Below are 16,348 nucleotides of genomic sequence, written 5' to 3' on the forward strand. Positions count from 1 at the left end.
CTCTCTCTCTCTCTCTCTCTCTCTCTCTGTCTCTCCCTCTCCCTCTCTTTATCCTTCTGTCTCTCTTACTCTTTTTTTTTTTTTTAATTTGAAAGACGGAGTTACAGAGAGGGAGAGACAGAGAGAGAGGTCTTCCATCCACTGGTTCACTCCCAGATGGCTGCAACGCCCAGAGCCAGGAGCCAGGAGCTTCTTCCGGGTCTCCCACACGGGTGCAGGGGCCCAAGGACTTGGGCCATCTCCTACTGCTTTCCCAGGCCACAGCAGAGAGCTGGATCGGAAGTGGAGCAGCCGGGACTAGAACCGCCACGCACATGGAATGTTGGCACTGTAGGCCAGGGCGTTAACCCGCTGCCCCACAGCGCCGGCCCCAGCACTTACGCCATTCTCTGCTGCTTTTCCAGGCATAGTGGCAGGGAGCTGGATCAGAAGTGCAGCAGCCGGGACTCGAACTGGCAGCCATACGGGATGCCAACGCTGCAGGTGCTGGTGTTGCAGGTGGCGGCTTTACCTGCTACACACAGTGCTGGCTCCTTGAGCACCTTCTGTTTCCAGCAGTTTCCATCCCAGGCCGCTGGGCCAGTGCCTTTCCAAGATGCGTCCTGCAGGTGGGGTTGACCTTGGAGTTGCTCTGAGGACAGTTAGCGCTGATGGTTTTGCTTTGAAACTGAGAAATTTGTTGCAGGGTAGAAAGAACAGTTTCGATGCATTTGCACCAAGAGCAGCCGCGGGGGGCGGGGGAGCAGGGAGCGTGAGCGACCCGTGCAGGGGCTCTTCCTGGGCCGTCGTCTCCCGGTGTGAGAAGTGGCCAGCCCCAGCCACTCTGCCTTGCACTGTCTCAGCTGTGGTCCAGTTCCTGCGGAGACACAGGAATTAGGTGATTCCGGTTCTCTGGAGGAGTCTAGAGGAGCCGAGGCTGCTGTGTGCGCAGCTGGAGGGAACGCAGGCGGGAGCTGACGATCCCAGGGGCTCTGTGGTTGGCCCATGACCTTGGGGCTCCTGACGATCCCAGGGGCTTTGTGGTTGGCCCACGACCTTGGGGCTCCTGACGCTCCCAGGGGCTCTGTGGTTGGCCCACGACCTTGGGGCTCCAGACGCTCCCAGGGGCTTTGGGTTGGCCCATGACCTTGGGGCTTCTCGGCCTGGGGTGCCGGGCTCCAGACGATCCCAGGGACTTTGGGTTGGCCCATGACCTTGGGGCTCCAGACAATCCCAGGGGCTTTGTGGTTGGCCCACGACCTTGGGGCTCCTGACGATCCCAGGGGCTTTGTGGTTGGGCCACGACCTTGGGGCTCCTTGGCCTGGGGTGCCGGGCTCCAGACGCTCCCAGGGGCTTTGGGTTGGCCCATGTCCTTGGGGCTCCAGACTATCCCAGGGGCTCTGTGGTTGGCCCACAACCTTGGGGCTTCTCGGCCTGGGGTGCCGGGCTCCAGACGATCCCAGGGACTTTGGGTTGGCCCACGAGCCCAGAGGAACGGGGCTTCAAGGTCGGAGCTGTCTGCTGGGTCGCAGGTTGTCATAAAGGCAGCACTGGTCACCTTCAGCTCCCACTTGCCGGTTCTCATGGGGCCTCCATCAGACACCCCCCCATCTCGATCCAAGGGGGGGCCCAGGGGTCCCCTCTGACCCCGGCCAGCCCAGCTGCGAGACCTCACCACGTGTGGCACACCTGCCGTAAAACACTTGCCTGGAGAAGAGCGGTGTTCATCTGGAATTCCAAGTTCAGCCTTCCATTCCTTGACTTTGAGATGGTTTATGGAATTCGAAAGTTCCTTCCAAAAGAAAAAGAATCTCAAGCATTAAGCAGACCGAGGGCTGGTTGCTTTCAAGGGAGCTTCTCCCAAGGAGGCAGATGTTGGCTCCACGGAGCCCTGCTTTGGGGCACTCCTGGGACCTCAGAGAGTCCCGTGTCGTAGCCACAGGTTCGCGACCTCGCTCGTGTTTAAGTTTGGAAGATCCAGGGCTGACACCACGGGAGGCTTCGGGGCCCCAGGCCAGCAGGTCCTGGCCGTGGAGACCCTGGGGGGCGCCCACATGGAGCCGCTGGGTCTGCCGAGTGTCGTGTTGGAGATGCTGACCCTTGGCTGTTCACGCGCACGAGCGGACCTGCAGCGTGGGTTGGGAGAGTTTAAGCCCCATTGTGGATAACGCCTTAATACGCTAAAAGCAGATTACTTGTCTTTAAAGCCTCCTTTCCATTTGGTTCCATTTGCCAAATGGGGCCCTTGGTGTCCGCAGGGCGCTGGAGGCCCAGGCTGGCCCTGTGCCCGACCCTGCACGCAGACGAGCTCAGGAAAGGCCCTGTCTGGCTGCGTCCGTGCCGAGGCAGGTGCCGGTGGGGTCTCTGATGAGCTTTTCCAGCTATGCACCTGTGGGGGGCAAAGAAAGGGCGGTCCCTGGGGCAGGTGCTTCTTAGGGCTGGGCCGGTGCCCCAGGGCGTGGTCCTGGCCATGACTCTTTCAAGGCCTTCCTTGTATTTGCTTGTTTACTGGCTGTCAGTCACGTGCTCCGGTCTCTGCGGACAAACGGGGTGGGGGCGAGGGGCAGGGCTTTCTGTGGGGCTGAGTGGAAAGGGAAACCCAACTCCCTCTCCCCATTCAAGGCACCAGGTAAGTGCGTTTTCTCAGTGAGACTCCGGTCGGTTAATTTGGAAGGTTGCAGAAAAACAGGCGCGGGGCTCCAGCGAGCGCCTGGTTGGCTTCGTGCGGCTGCTGCCACGGGCGGTGGCTTCCCCGTGGCGTGGCGTGGGAACAGTGTCCTCCATGACGGCTGACGTGGCTTACCCAGGCGGTGGCCTGTGACCTCAGGAGGTGATGCAGATCTGTAGCCGACCCCTGCGGAGCCGTCGCTCGGGGCCGGGTGACGGCGGCGACCGTGCACCTTGCGGCTGATGTAGACAGAGGCAGCTTTTCTAGTTCTAGATCTGGGTCGTCGAGGGTTCCACCGTGGACGTGGGAAAGTGCCCTCTGCCGGGGGCTCGGCATGGGGACCTGGCATGGGGGCCGGGGAGCCGGTGCTGCCCTGGGGAGAGCTGCCGAGGGCGGAGCTGGCGGGGCTGGTGACGGTGACGGTGAGGGGCACCGGGAGACGAGAAAGGCGAAGGGAGAATGTCCCAGCCTTGAACTTGCTGGAATCGCAGACTCGGGCAACGTAATTATTTTGATAATCTTTTCCACTTAGTGTTTTAGATTCCGATAAATCCACTGGGGGATTGAAGAATGTTCTCCTCCTCTTCCAGGCACTCGCGCAGTGGGGTCAGCCGCTCCCTAGGGAGAGGGGCGGGCCGCCTCATACCCTCAGCCTCCCGACGGCACCAGCGCCTCTCCCTCTGCCCGCCGGTGCACACCTGGCACCTGGCCTCACCCTTGTGCCACTGTGCTGGCTCGGCCCGCTGCCGGGGTCGGCTAGCCGCTTGCTGTAGGAGGTCCACTCCAGTGAGGGAGCCCTGGCAGGAGGCAGATGTCCTCTGGGCCGCGTTAGCTGTAAAGATCACCCCTCCTAAATGCCTTCCGACTGATGTCAGAGCCATGCCTGCGTCATGACGTCACGCTGTCCCCGACTTGCAGAGCCTTGATGAGCCGTGCCGTCCGTCTTTGGCACGGCTGCGTTCTTCTGTGACTGCTCAGTAACCTCGCCCTGTCTCCTGCAGGTGGTGACCTGTCACGCGGTGGCCGACAGCGTGCAGTTCTTGGTGAGCGCAGGGCCCGCCCCCGCCCAGAGCGCAGGATGCCGGCTCTACGACGTGCGGCTCTCCCCGGCTCATCTGCAGGTGGGGGGAACGGCTCTCGGGCACCTGCGGTGGGGGGCTCGCTCACGCGTGCTTGTGTGCCCTGTGCCGGAAATCAGAGTGGGACAACGCCCTCCCTGTACATGCACAGGCACAGACACGGATGTAGACTTACACAGACACAGACACACATGGACACATGTGCACACAGACACACGCACATAGACCCAGATACAGACTTGCACAGACACACAGACATACACACATACACACACATATTCTCAGACACACATGTAGATACACACACCAGACACACATGCAGATACACACACATAGACACACAGACTCACACAGTCATACACACATAAACATACATATGCATATATGGAGACACATACACACATGCACACATACACACACTGAGACATACACATGTACATGGAGAACACATACAAATATACATGCATACGCACACAAACACATACACATATGTGCACGTACACAGAGACACACATATACACAGACACGTATACACACATATACACAGACACATATACACACAGACATACCTAGTCATACATACACAGCCACACACACAGACTACGGACATTCACGTAAGAACTCGGTGCCTTCGCGGCCCCTCAGCCAGTCGGGGGCTCCGTCGGCAGAGTGAGCCGAGAGGCGTCTGACGGGAGGCGGCTGCAGCCCAGCGCCAGGCCCAGCCCTCGGCCGCCTGCTCCGCACGCCGTGCCGATCCCGCACCGCGCACGCCTCTGTCTGGTTTTTTAAAACGTCGACCTTGGCAGAACCTCTTGTTCTCATACGTCGACCAGCAGCACAGTCGGTTCCCGCACCTGTGGCTCCCTTTCTGGGGTTTGTTATCCCAGGTGAACTGCCGTCTAAAATGGTGCACGGAAAATTCCTAAACAGTGGCTGAGTTTGAGACTGCTTGCCCTTCTGAGTATGTGACGAAACTGCTCTCCCTCCGTCCAGTGTCCACACTGTGTCCGTTCCTGCCCGTTAGTCACTCAGCAGCCGTCTCAGCTGTGGGATCGGCTGTCCCAGCTCCACGGTAGCCATCTCGGCCGTGGGATCAGCTGTCCCAGCTCCACGGTACCCGTCTGGGCCATGGGATCAGCTATCTCAGCTCCACGGCAGCTGTCTCGGCCGTGGGATCGGCTATCCCAGCTCCACGGTACCCGTCTGGGCCGTGGGATCAGCTGTCTCGGGTCCACAGTTGCTGGTGACCCCGGCGAGGTAGCCTGACGCTGCATAGCAGGGCCTCGGCGCCTGCCTGCCCTGGTCCCACGTCACCACGGCAGCACGGGTGTAAGGAGGGAGGCCAGGGCAGGTCACTCACTACGCTACATTGTTATCGTCCTGTTATTCACTGTTAGTCTTTGGCAGTGTCTGATTGATACATTCACCTGTACCCTAGGGGCGTGTGTCTAGGCTGACCTCGGAGGTCGGGTGTGATGCTGCCCGTGGCCCGGCGTCCCCCGTGGGTCAGGGAAGTGTTCCCCGTGGAGGCATCGCACACCGGCCTCCAGACTGGGCTGCCGGAACCTGCGCTGACCATCATCTGTCACAGCAGCAAATGAATACACCCCCTTCCCTGCTGGCTCAGGCTCTGTGTTTTTGTTTTTGTTTTTTTTTAAGATTTATTTATATATTTGAAAGGCAGAGTTACAGAGAGGCAGGGGCCGGGTGGGGGGGAGGGAGAGTGAGAGAGTGAGTCTTCCATCTGCTGGTTCACTCCCCAGGTGACCACAATGGCCTGAGCTGAGCTGATCTGAAGCCAGGAGCCAGGAGCTTCCTCCAGGTCTCCCACACCAGTGCAGGGGCCCAGAGACTCGGGCCATCTTCCACTGCTTTCCCAGGCCACAGCAGAGAGCTGGATGGGAAGAGGAGCAGCCGGGACTCAAACAGGTGCCCACGTGGGACGCCGGCACTGCAGAAGGCGGTGGCTTTACCCACTGTGCCACAGCACCAGCCCCTCAGGGGCCTCTTTCTAAAGCAGAAATCTCAACTCCGCCTGCTCCTGCCCCACCCCCGCCCCACGCGACGGGGAGGGCGAGACTTCAGACTCAGTTCCCCAGACGCTCACTGCCTGCTAGAAGCAGGCTGAGAACAGGGCTGCCTTCCAGGAAATTCTAGGAATAAAGCGCTTTCGCCCCGCTGTCCCAGGGAACTAGCTTGTGCCCCACTGCACCAGGCAGGCGGCGGCAGGGACGCACGGGGGTTCCCACTGCGGCCACCTCTGGGCAGCTTCCAGGCAAAGAGCGCTGGAGAAGCAGGGCGGCCCCTGCCTGGGACCAGAGGCCACCGCGAGGCTCCGCCAGCAGCAGCGGCCTCTTCTGTGTCGAGACCAAAGGCGGGCCGGCGCTGTGGCGCAGCGGGTGAAGCCGCCGCCTGCAGCACCTACGCACCTGCACCCTATATGGGCGCCACTGCAAGTCCCGGCTGCTCCCCTTCCGATCCAGCTCCCAGCTGATGCACCTGGGAAAGCAGCAGAGCACGGCCCACGTGCTCGGGCCCTGCACCCACGAGGGAGACCAGGAGGAAGCTCCTGGCTCCTGACTCCAGATCGGCCCAGCTCCAGCAGCTGTGGACATTTGGGGAGTGAACGAACGGATGGAAGACCTTTCTCTCTCTCTCTGTAACTCTGCCTTTCAAATCAATCAATCTTTAAAAACATGTGCCTGATCACAACAGCCTACGGGACTCCTCCCTGCCGAGGACGCAGCAGGGCTCTGGGTCAGTCCCCAAATTGCTAACCAGGTACAGGGACAGAGCGAGGGACACAGGCTGGATTCACAGCAGCCCAAGGCAGGCCCGGGAGCGCCAGCCGCTCGGGAGCCCAGGGAGTATCCAGGAGGAGCCGCCTGAGGATGGACCAGGCCCGTCTGCTGCTACAGAGACGGACAGCACCCTCCCCGCAGACGTCACACGTGTCACACAGAAGCACACACTGCAATCTCTCACGCTTACTGTGGGCAGTCCTCGATCAGGAGGTCACAGGGACACAGCCGTCCCTGCCTCCACGGGGAACACTTCCCTGACCCACGGGGGACGCCGGGCCACGGGCAGCATCACACCCGACCTCCGAGGTCAGCCTAGACACACGCCCCTAGGGTACAGGTGAATGTATCAATCAGACACTGCCAAAGACTAACAGTGAATAACAGGACGATAACAATGTAGCGTAGTGAGTGACCTGCCCTGGCCTCCCTCCTTACACCCGTGCTGCCGTGGTGACGTGGGACCAGGGCAGGCAGGCACCGAGGCCCTGCTATGCAGCGTCAGGCTACCTCGCCGGGGTCACCAGCAACTGTGGACCCGAGACAGCTGATCCCACGGCCCAGACGGGTACCGTGGAGCTGGGACAGCCGATCCCACAGCTGAGACAGCTGCCGTGGAGCTGAGATAGCTGATCCCATGGCCCAGACGGGTACCGTGGAGCTGGGACAGCCGATCCCACAGCTGAGACGGTGGGTGGGAGTCAGCTCCTCGGGGCTGTGGGGCCTGAGCTGGCATGAGTGGTCGTGGCAGCCCCGCTCCCCCACCCTCTGCCCCAGCCTGGACTCCCCAGTCTCACCTCCCTGGCTGGCTCTGGCGATTGCCCTGTGGCCACCTGCAGAACCCAGGGCCCCACCCAGTCCTCGCCCTGACCACCGCCGCAGGACCCCCAGGCTGGTAAGGTCCCGTATGCACAGGCTCCTGGGAGGAGGGCATGCAGGTCGTGGGGACCACAGCTCTGCCGCCCCGAGATGGGCGGGACTGGACGTGGCGCCGTGAGACACAGGGGTCTGGTTCTGGGGCTGTGGAAGTGGCCCAGGCAGGAGATGGTAGGGTGCCGCTGGATTCCATGCGCCATCTTTGAGGGGTGTGGGCCTGGGCTGGGGGGCGGGGTCTGTGTCCAGGGCTGGGGATGAGGCGCCCCGGGCCCTCTCTGCTCTATGCCTTGGCGGTCATCTGAGAAGCAAAAATGCAAAGTGCCGTTCGCTCCGCGTTTGAAGAGAGACCGCAGGGTGTGGCGGCATCGGCTCTCGGCTGCCAGCGCTGCGGTGGGGGCGGGCAGGTGCAGCTGGCAGGACGCCGGCTGCTGTGACAGGCCCGGGGGAGGCTGAGGTTGCCTGTGTAAGTGCACGCATACCACGCACACGTGTGCACTTCCACACGCACACGCGTGATCAGCAAGGCTGGGGAGAGGGCTGATCTCCACTAACCCTCTTATTCTTTTCCACAGCTGGAGTTCCACCTGGAAGAAAAGAGAGAGGACATCCGGGTCACGTGGTCCCTCATCAATGTGCCCGAGACGTCCGTGGACGTGCAGCCCAGAGCCGCGGGGGAGGTCGGTCCCGGGCTCTCGTGGTTCTTCCTGTGGTGTGCGTGAGACACACGCGTGAGGACAGGCTCCGCGGGAGCTCGCTCCCGGCACTGGCAGGCTCCACACACCCCCAGCTTTCCCTCCCAGACTGGCTTGGGCCACGTGGCTTCTTCCAGGTCTCCCACGCGGGTGCAGGGGCCCAAGCACTTGGGCCATCTTCCACCGCTTTCCCAGGCCACAGCAGAGAGCTGGATTGGAAGTGGAGCAGCCGGGACTAGAACTGGCGCCCATGTGGGATGCTGGCACTGCAGGTGGCGGCTTTACCAGCTACGCCACAGCGCCACCCCCACTGTTACATGTTTTGTGCTGGCTATGAATTACTGCTGAAGTCAGCAAATCGACACCCCCTTCCCCAGAAGATCTCCTGGAGTCCCAAGGGTACAAAGCAGCGTGGCCCTGACCCCAGGACTACCTCGTCTGGGAGGCGTGAGAGAGCCGTAGCCCTGCCCTCCACGGCGTGAGCTCTCGGTCCCGGGGGAGCCGACAACTTGTCCTGTTTCACCAGGGCCCGGTGCTCGAGACAAACACGGTCCTGGAGCCGCTCAGGGACATCCTGAAGCATCTGGTCAGCTCTGCCTCTCCGTCCCTGGCTCTGAGCGCCAAGCCTACGGACGCCAAGGAAGCCCAGGTAAACCCTCCGCCAGGTGCGGCTGCATCCGAGCCGTTAGGGGACCCAGCCTGCAGCTCCCGGGGCGCCCTCGTGTGTGTCCAGTGGCCCTTGACCTCCAGCAGAGGCTGCGTGAACGCTGGCTGGTCAGCAACGCCCCTGGTCTTGGGCTGAAGCCCCGGGGTCCAAGCAGCGTCCCACAGCACCGCGGGACGGGCGTGAGCGGCTACTGGGCGGCTCGCCAAGCCCCGCCTCACCCTGAGCAGGCCCTGGGGCTCTGCCTGGCCTGAGCCCAAAGTTGACTTTTCACCGTGCATTGAGAGCCAGTGCCTGGGACCCCCTCCCGCCAGGGATAACGTTGCCCCGGCAGCTCGCAGAGCAACACTGGTGGACGAGCCTGGGACCTGGCCCTGCCTGCTGTCGCATCCACCCTGTGGCCGAGGCAGGGCGGGGGCAGCTGGCGTCACTCGGCTGGCCCACCTCCGCCCGTCTGCCGTCACTCGGCTGGCCCACCTCCGCCTGTCTGCCGTCACTCGGCTGGCCCACCTCCGCCTGTCTGCCGTCACTCGGCTGGCCCACCTCCGCCTGTCTGCCGTCACTCGGCTGGCCCACCTCCGCCTGTCTGCCGTCACTCGGCTGGCCCACCTCCGCCTGTCTAGTGTCACTCGGCTGGCCCACCTCCGCCCGTCTGGCGTCACTCGGCTGGCCCACCTCCGCCTGTCTAGTGTCACTCGGCTGGCCCACCTCCGCCTGTCTGCCGTCACTCAGCTGGCCCACCTCCGCCTGTCTGCCGTCACTCGGCTGGCCCACCTCCGCCTGTCTAGTGTCACTCGGCTGGCCCACCTCCGCCCGTCTGGCGTCACTCGGCTGGCCCACCTCCGCCTGTCTAGTGTCACTCGGCTGGCCCACCTCCGCCTGTCTGCCGTCACTCGGCTGGCCCACCTCCGCCTGTCTGCCGTCACTCGGCTGGCCCACCTCCGCCTGTCTGACAAGGCTGTCACCTGACTCCCTGCCTAAACTCTTGGGCGGAGCGTCTGCCCTGGGCTGCCTGCCCTCAGCATCCCTTGGCTTAACTGATCGTTTTACATCTTTGCTAGCTCTGGGGTTTGTGTAAAAATATTTATTGCGAAATTAGACATCAGTAGCAGGTGGAACAGTAGAAACTTCACCAACAGGAGGAATGAAGCCGCTTTGGGTAACCAGCAGTCTGGGAACAAGTTACAGGGACGTGAAAGCATTTTCTTTCTTCCTCATTTTTTTAAAATTTTACTTATTTGAGAGGCAGAGTGACAGAGACAGAGGCAGAGAGGGGTCTTCCATCTGCTGGTTCACTCCCCAATGGCCGCAGTGGTCGAAGCTGCGCTGATCCGAAGCCAGGAGCCAGCAGCTTTTTCCGGGTCTCCCACGCGGGTGCAGGGGCCCAAGGACTTGGACCATCTGCTGCTGCTGTCCCAGGCCACAGCAGAGAGCTGGATCGGAAGAGGAGCAGTAGGGATTTGAACCGGCATCCATATGGGATGCAGGCATCATGCCACAGTGCTGGCGCCAGGGTTAATCGTACTGTTAATTGTGGAGTTTATGCAAATAGCCTGGCTGCCCATTATACTGGTCAGTCCGAGGCCGGCAGGCTGCAGAGCCACCTGAGCCAGAGCTGGGTTCGAGCGTGAGGCTTGGGTGGGAGACGCCCTGTGCCCCAGAGGGCTCTGCGACAGCTCCGTCAGCCCTTCAGCCGCTGACTTACACGTGGACGTCGTCCAGACGCACTCCCAGCCCCACCCAGAGCAGTGCCGGACGTGGTACCGGGGCCCCCAGAGTCCAGTTACACTGAAAACGCGTCCCAGCTCCAGCCCAGACCCGGGGCGGCCCCAGGCCCTGTGCTGGGCCACCGGGACCGCCCGGGGCTTCACTTCCTGGTGCCTCCAGCTCCCAGCATTCAGACCCCCCCCCCCCGCTTTCCAAATGGGCCCCTGGAGAACTCTGGGCCCAGGCAGCCCCCTAAAGGATTCTGGGTCAAGTCAGCACCCAGGTCTCTGCCTGGACAGCCCTGGTTTGAAAACAGGGGGTCCGGGGTGGGTCCTTCCCATGCCCGGGGGAGATGTCCTGGCACCCCTCTGGCACGGGGTGGGAGCGTCGCTGGGCCGGCTGCTCCTGCCACTGTCGGCTTCTGCCTGTGTTCTCCTTCTGTGCGTGTCAGCTCCGGCCTGCAGGAGGGAGGTGGCCACGGGCCAGTGGCCCACAAGGGGCAGGGGTGGGGGCAGAGGCACCTGCAGCTCGGAGAGGACATCCTCCCTGTCCTAGGGCCTGCAGGGTTGGATGGTGTGGACCCCTGGGACTGTGCCCTGCATCCCAGCGCAGCCACACGGGGAGCCCTGCGCGGGATGTGGCCACAGATCAAGGCGAGGGGTCGCTGCCCAGCAGCCACCGGGGCCGCCGCTCCTGTGTGTCTCTCCGCAGACCCTCCAGCGCGCTCCGGCCGCTGCCCAGGACCCCTGCCCCCCCAAGCCGCCGAGGGCGCATGAGCTGAAGCTGCTGGTGAGGAACGTCCGAGCCTCGCTGCTGAACGACGCTGGCGCTTCAGGTGGGTGCTGGCCGCCCGCGACGGGGTCACCCCTACCCCGTGGCCTGGGGGCTCGGGGGCTGGGACGACGCCCGGGCACCCCTGTGGGGTCTGCACTGAGACCCCTGCCTTGGTTGGAAGAGGGGGAGAGGGGATGGGACTGTCGTGTGCCCTCTTTCTGTAGTCTGGAAAGTGCCTTCCACTTACTGGTTCTTCGTTCATCCTCCCTCCGCCCTCTGCACTGTGCAGCCCTCAGTTCGTGATTAGCATCCCTGGCTGCAGGGGTGGGGGTCCCACAGGGGAGATCGATGGGTGGCAGAGGCCCGTGGCTCACAAAGATCCCTCAGGGAACGTTGGAAGGGGTTCCTTCCACTTCGCAAGGCACAGGCAGGCTGCACTGACTTCCAGCGTGCTCGGCAGAGCTCGCCGTGGCCGGCTGTGCAGGTGCACTTCCTGTCGCCGTGTCAGCCACGCTGCTCTGTGGCCGGGTGGGCTCCTGGGGCTCGGCTGGCTGGGGTGGGGGTCCCAGCCCGGTACACACCTGCTGTGAGGGCAGGCCCACTCCTCACCCTCCTGGGTTGTCCCCTCCCTCTGGGTCCCAGGCTCTCCCTGAATGGCTGTGAAAGCCAGGTAATAGGGTACGTGCAGGGCACTTGGCCGGGTGTGGGGTGGGGTTTGGACGCGGCGGCCGCCGGGCGGCATGCGGTACCTTCGGCACCTCGGGCTCCAGGGGGAGGCACTGTCTTGAAGCAGAAATAACTGTTTCTTAAAAAGGTCTTTGTTGACGGGGTCGGGTGTGGAGCGCCTGTGTCTGCTGAAGCCGACAGCGGAGAGACGATAATGATCTTGGTGCCATTTAAAGAGCCACTGAGCCGTGCGCTGCCGCAGGTGCTTTGCCGTTGCCGGCCACAAGGGCGGCGCGGATGTGCCGGCACTGACGTGGCCCAGCCCCAGGAGATACACGGCACAAACGCAAACCGCCTGTCCTGTGGGAGCCGGGAAAAGGGTTCTCTGGGAGGTGCCCCTGGAGTTGCAGTCATCCCAAATTCAAGTTTAGGCTTGGAAGTCACGGTTCTCAGCTCGCTGCTGGTCCTGCCGGAGCAGGTGCCTCCGCCCGTATCAGAGCACCCGTGTCCACACCGGCTCAGCTTCCCCTGCAGTGCACCCTGGGAGGCAGCGGGGTGGGGGGAGGTAGTCAGGTCCCTGCTGCGCGTGGGAGACCCCGAGGGAGCTCTCTGCTCCCGGCCTCCACCCAGGGCGGCCTCAGGCCTTGCAGGCATTTGGGTATGAACCAGTTCTCCCTCTCCCCTCGCTCCGCCTCAAACAAATAAAACTGGGCCCAGCTCTGAGGAAGGTCCACCCCTCTCCCACCCCGCCGGGAGCCCTGCCTGCAGGCAGGGCCGTTGGGGTCAGTTCAAGGCTGTTGACATTGAGGACAGGAAGAAATTGTTTTAATTAATTTATTTGAGAGGCAGAGCTACAGAGAGAGAGAGAGAGAGAGAGAGAGAGAGAGAGAGAGAGGTCTTCCATCCGCTGGTTCACTCCCCAAATGGCCACAACAGCCGGAGCCACACCAGTCTGAAGCCAGGAGCCAGGAGCTTCTTCCGGGTCTCCCACGTGGGTGCAGGGACCCAAGCACTTGGGCATCTTCCACTGCTTTCCCAGGCCACAGCAGAGAGCTGGATGGGAAGTGGAGCAGCCGGGACTCGAACCGGCGCCCATGTGGGATGCCGGCACTGCAGGCGGTGGCTTTACCTGCTACGCCACAGCTCCGGCCCCAGGAAGAAATTCTGTAAACCGCAGTGCAGGCCAGCGCTTTGAGAGTTTGTAGACGGCAAGCGAAGGAAAGAGCCTCAGAGGTCAGGCGGGCCATGTCATGCAGCTGTGGGTGGCGCGCAGGCCGTGTGTGAATGCGGCCACGTGTGAGGCTGATGCGTGTCCCTCTGCCCCGCTGTAGGCTCCGCTCAGCCTGTGTGCACCGCGCAGCTGAACGACCCCCTGCAGAGGTTCTCCAGCGGCCTCGCGAGATGCACCACTGACCTCACGTGGGAAGAAGAGTTCACCTTGTGAGTCTGCGCCGTCCCCACTGCCCCCGGAGAGAACATGAAAGTCGCGTGCTAGCCCCTGTCCACACGTTAGAAGTGAGGTGCCTTCAGCACTGGGAGTGCCACCCGTCTTCCTGTTTTTATCGTTACTTGAAAGGCAGAGAGACAGACAGGCAGCTGCTGGCTGCCTGCAACAGCTGGAGTGGGGCCAGGCCAAAGCCAGGAGCCGGCAGCTTCTTCTGGGTCTCCCATGCAGGTGCAGGGCCCAAGCACTTGGGTCATTCTCCACTGCTTTCCCAGGCCACAGCAGAGAGCTGGATGGGAAGTGGAGCAGCCGGGACTCGAACTGTTGCCCACGTGGGAGGCGGGCTCTCAGGCGGCGGCTTTACCCCCTACGCCACAGCACCAGCCCCTCCTGACGTGTGCTCGGAGAAGCAGCAGCTAACGACCGAGACCTGGCTCCCTGGCCCCCGTGTGGGAGACCAGGCTGAGTGCCAGGCTCCTGGTTTTGGCCTGGCCCTGCTCCAGGCTGCTGTGGGCGTCTAGGGAGTGAACCGGCAAATGTGTGATTCTCGCTCTCTCGCTCTCGCTCTCGCTCTTGGTGTGTGTGTTTCTTTGACTTTCAAGTAAAATAAATACATACATTTTAAGGAATGGATGAACACTCCCTTAGCAAACCCAGCCAGATCTGCACGCTAGAAATCTAGACGCAAGCTCTGCAGGCGGCTGTGCACCTGTGAGAAGCCGTTCAGCCCGAGAACTAAGGAATAAACTTCAGTTCAAAAAGATTTTTCACCTTCATGGTAGCAAAGCCTGGCAGTGGTGTTGAGCTTATTGATAATACGGCCAGAGCTGGCGATCAAAGACTTGGCCAAATAAATTGTCATGAGGCCAAGTAGCAGAATTATGCCTGTTAAAAATGGTATTGGCCGGCGCCGCGGCTCACTAGGCTAATCCTCCGCCTTGCGGCACTGGCACACCGGGTTCTAGTCCCGGTCGGGGCGCCGGATTCTGTCCCGGTTGCCCCTCTTCCAGGCCAGCTCTCTGCTGTGGCCAGGGAGTGCAGCGGAGGATGGCCCAGGTGCTTGGGCCCTGCACCCGCATGGGAGACCAAGAGAAGCACCTGGCTCCTGGCTTCGGATCAGCGCAGCGTGCTGACCGCAACATGCCGGCTGTAGCAGCCTCTTTGGGGGTGAACCAACAGAAAAAGGAAGACCTTTATCTCTGTCTCTCTCTCTCGCTGTCTAACTCTGCCTGCCAAAAAAAAAAAAAAAAAAAAAAATGGTGTCGCTTTCTCTGTTTTCATAAGAGAAAAGTAGGGGGCTGGCGTTGTGATGTAGCAGGTTAAGCCTCTGCCTATGAAGCCAGCATCCCCCATGGGCACCAGTTCCAGTCCTGGCTGCTCCACTTCCTGTCCAGCTCTCTGCTAATGGGCCTGGGGAAGCAGTAGAAGATGCCCAAGTCCTTGGGCCCCTGCACCCGCGTGGGAGACCCGGAGGAAGCTCCTGGCCCAGCCCAGGCTGTTGTGGCCATTTGGGGAGTGAACCAGCAGATGGAAGCAAAATCTCTCAGTCTCTCCTTCTCTCTCTCTAACTCTGCCTTTCAAATAAACAAATAAATCTTTCAAAAGAGAGAGACAAGTAGGAGGGAGGTACGTTATGTTCCTTATTTTGTCTGTGTAATTACATGAGGCGTTGCAGAATTCATGAAAAAATGGGAGGAAAAGATGGGTTCAGTTTGGTGCACGATGTTCTGAAACCCACGCCCAGTGTTTCCGTGTGCACATCTTGCGTGAGCTTTTTGTGGCTGTGGCTTCCGTGTGGCCCTGCGTTCCAATGAGCAAAAATTAAGCAGAAGGAAGCGCACCGCCCGCCCTGCCCGTGTTCCGTGGCTGCCAGGGGCGCACGCGTGCCCCGTCCCGGCTGCCAACAGCGCTGTCCCTGACTGTGACGACGCCGAGTCTGCTGTGTGCGTTACGTGTCTGTCGTTCTTTAAATACCGACAATTTTGTGTTCCTTTCCTTAAAAAAAAAAAAAAAAAAAAAAAAAAAAAAAAAAACAATATATTTAAAAAATCAGAACAAATCAGTACCTTTTCAAGGCCCCGGCTTCTCCTTTCCCGCAGTGAACTGAATGCCAAGTCCAAGGAGCTGCACCTGCAGATCTCAGAAGACGGGCAGTCCTCAGGTGAGTGGCAGGTGGGTGGCCAGGCCCCGCCTCCTGGCCAGGCCCCTTCCCCGAAACCACCCCAGGCTTCCCAAAGGGCACTGAAGTTGCTAACAGTGCCCTCCAGGGGACTCGGGAAGCCTCTGGGAAATGGAACGGAGGGGTGCACGTTTGGTGCGCGCGTCCCGCAGTCTGGGCCGCGTTTCCCGAATGCGCATCCTCTGGTCCTTTTGAAAACTCCTGCATGCGTTTTGGGAAAATGTTCAGCTGATTCGTCAGCTTTTTAAGGCCAGTTCGGCGAGTGGGCGTGGTGCCTGGTCCAGCCTCCCGCCAGGGCAGACCTGAGCGGCAGCAGCAGCAGCTCAGGGAGTCGGGCTCCTGCATCTCACACAGGAGACCTGCGTCCAGTCCTGGCCTGGCCCTGGCCACCCCCGCTGCTGTGGGCATTTGGGGAGCAAACCAGCAGATGGGCAACACTGTCCCCTGCCCCTCCAAAAGGCCAAACCTTAAAACCTTTTAGGCAGCAACTCTGGGCTTAAAGGAGAATCTGGGGTGCTCCCAGGCTCAGGGACCTCCTTTGAGAAGATGGTTCAGTCAAGGCAAACCCACCACCTGCTATCCACCACCTGCTGCCCGCTGCCCACCGTCGGCTGCCCGCTGTCCACCGCCCGCCGCCCGCTGTCTGTCCTTACGTTGGGTTTCTGCAGCCATCGCCACACCCCTCTCCGAATCTTGCATCCTCCTGGAACCTGGCTCCCCTTCGCTCCTCCCCAGCCCCTGGAGACCCCCGCGGAACTTCCCGTCCCTGGCTTTTCCTTAAACATCGGTCCCAGTGCCTGGACCCGCGGTTTAGACAC

General features: G+C 61.4%; 1 protein-coding gene across 2 annotated transcripts in view; it reads left to right on the plus strand.

Moving 5' to 3' along the window:
* C2CD2 (C2 calcium dependent domain containing 2) overlaps nt 1-16,348 on the plus strand; it is a 52,174-nt gene that overhangs the window by 21,097 nt on the left and 14,729 nt on the right. For both annotated transcript variants that reach the window (XM_070073135.2, XM_070073137.2), the window contains 6 exons: nt 3,650-3,769; nt 7,977-8,081; nt 8,623-8,745; nt 11,179-11,302; nt 13,239-13,347; nt 15,451-15,512. In XM_070073135.2, coding sequence (XP_069929236.1) covers nt 3,650-3,769; nt 7,977-8,081; nt 8,623-8,745; nt 11,179-11,302; nt 13,239-13,347; nt 15,451-15,512 — 643 coding nt within the window. The remainder of the gene's footprint in view (nt 1-3,649; nt 3,770-7,976; nt 8,082-8,622; nt 8,746-11,178; nt 11,303-13,238; nt 13,348-15,450; nt 15,513-16,348) is intronic.

The sequence above is a fragment of the Oryctolagus cuniculus genome, chromosome 4 (genome assembly GCF_051225735.1).
Source record: "Oryctolagus cuniculus isolate XC-2025 breed Fujian yellow rabbit chromosome 4, ASM5122573v1, whole genome shotgun sequence".
Lineage (NCBI taxonomy): Eukaryota > Metazoa > Chordata > Mammalia > Lagomorpha > Leporidae > Oryctolagus > Oryctolagus cuniculus.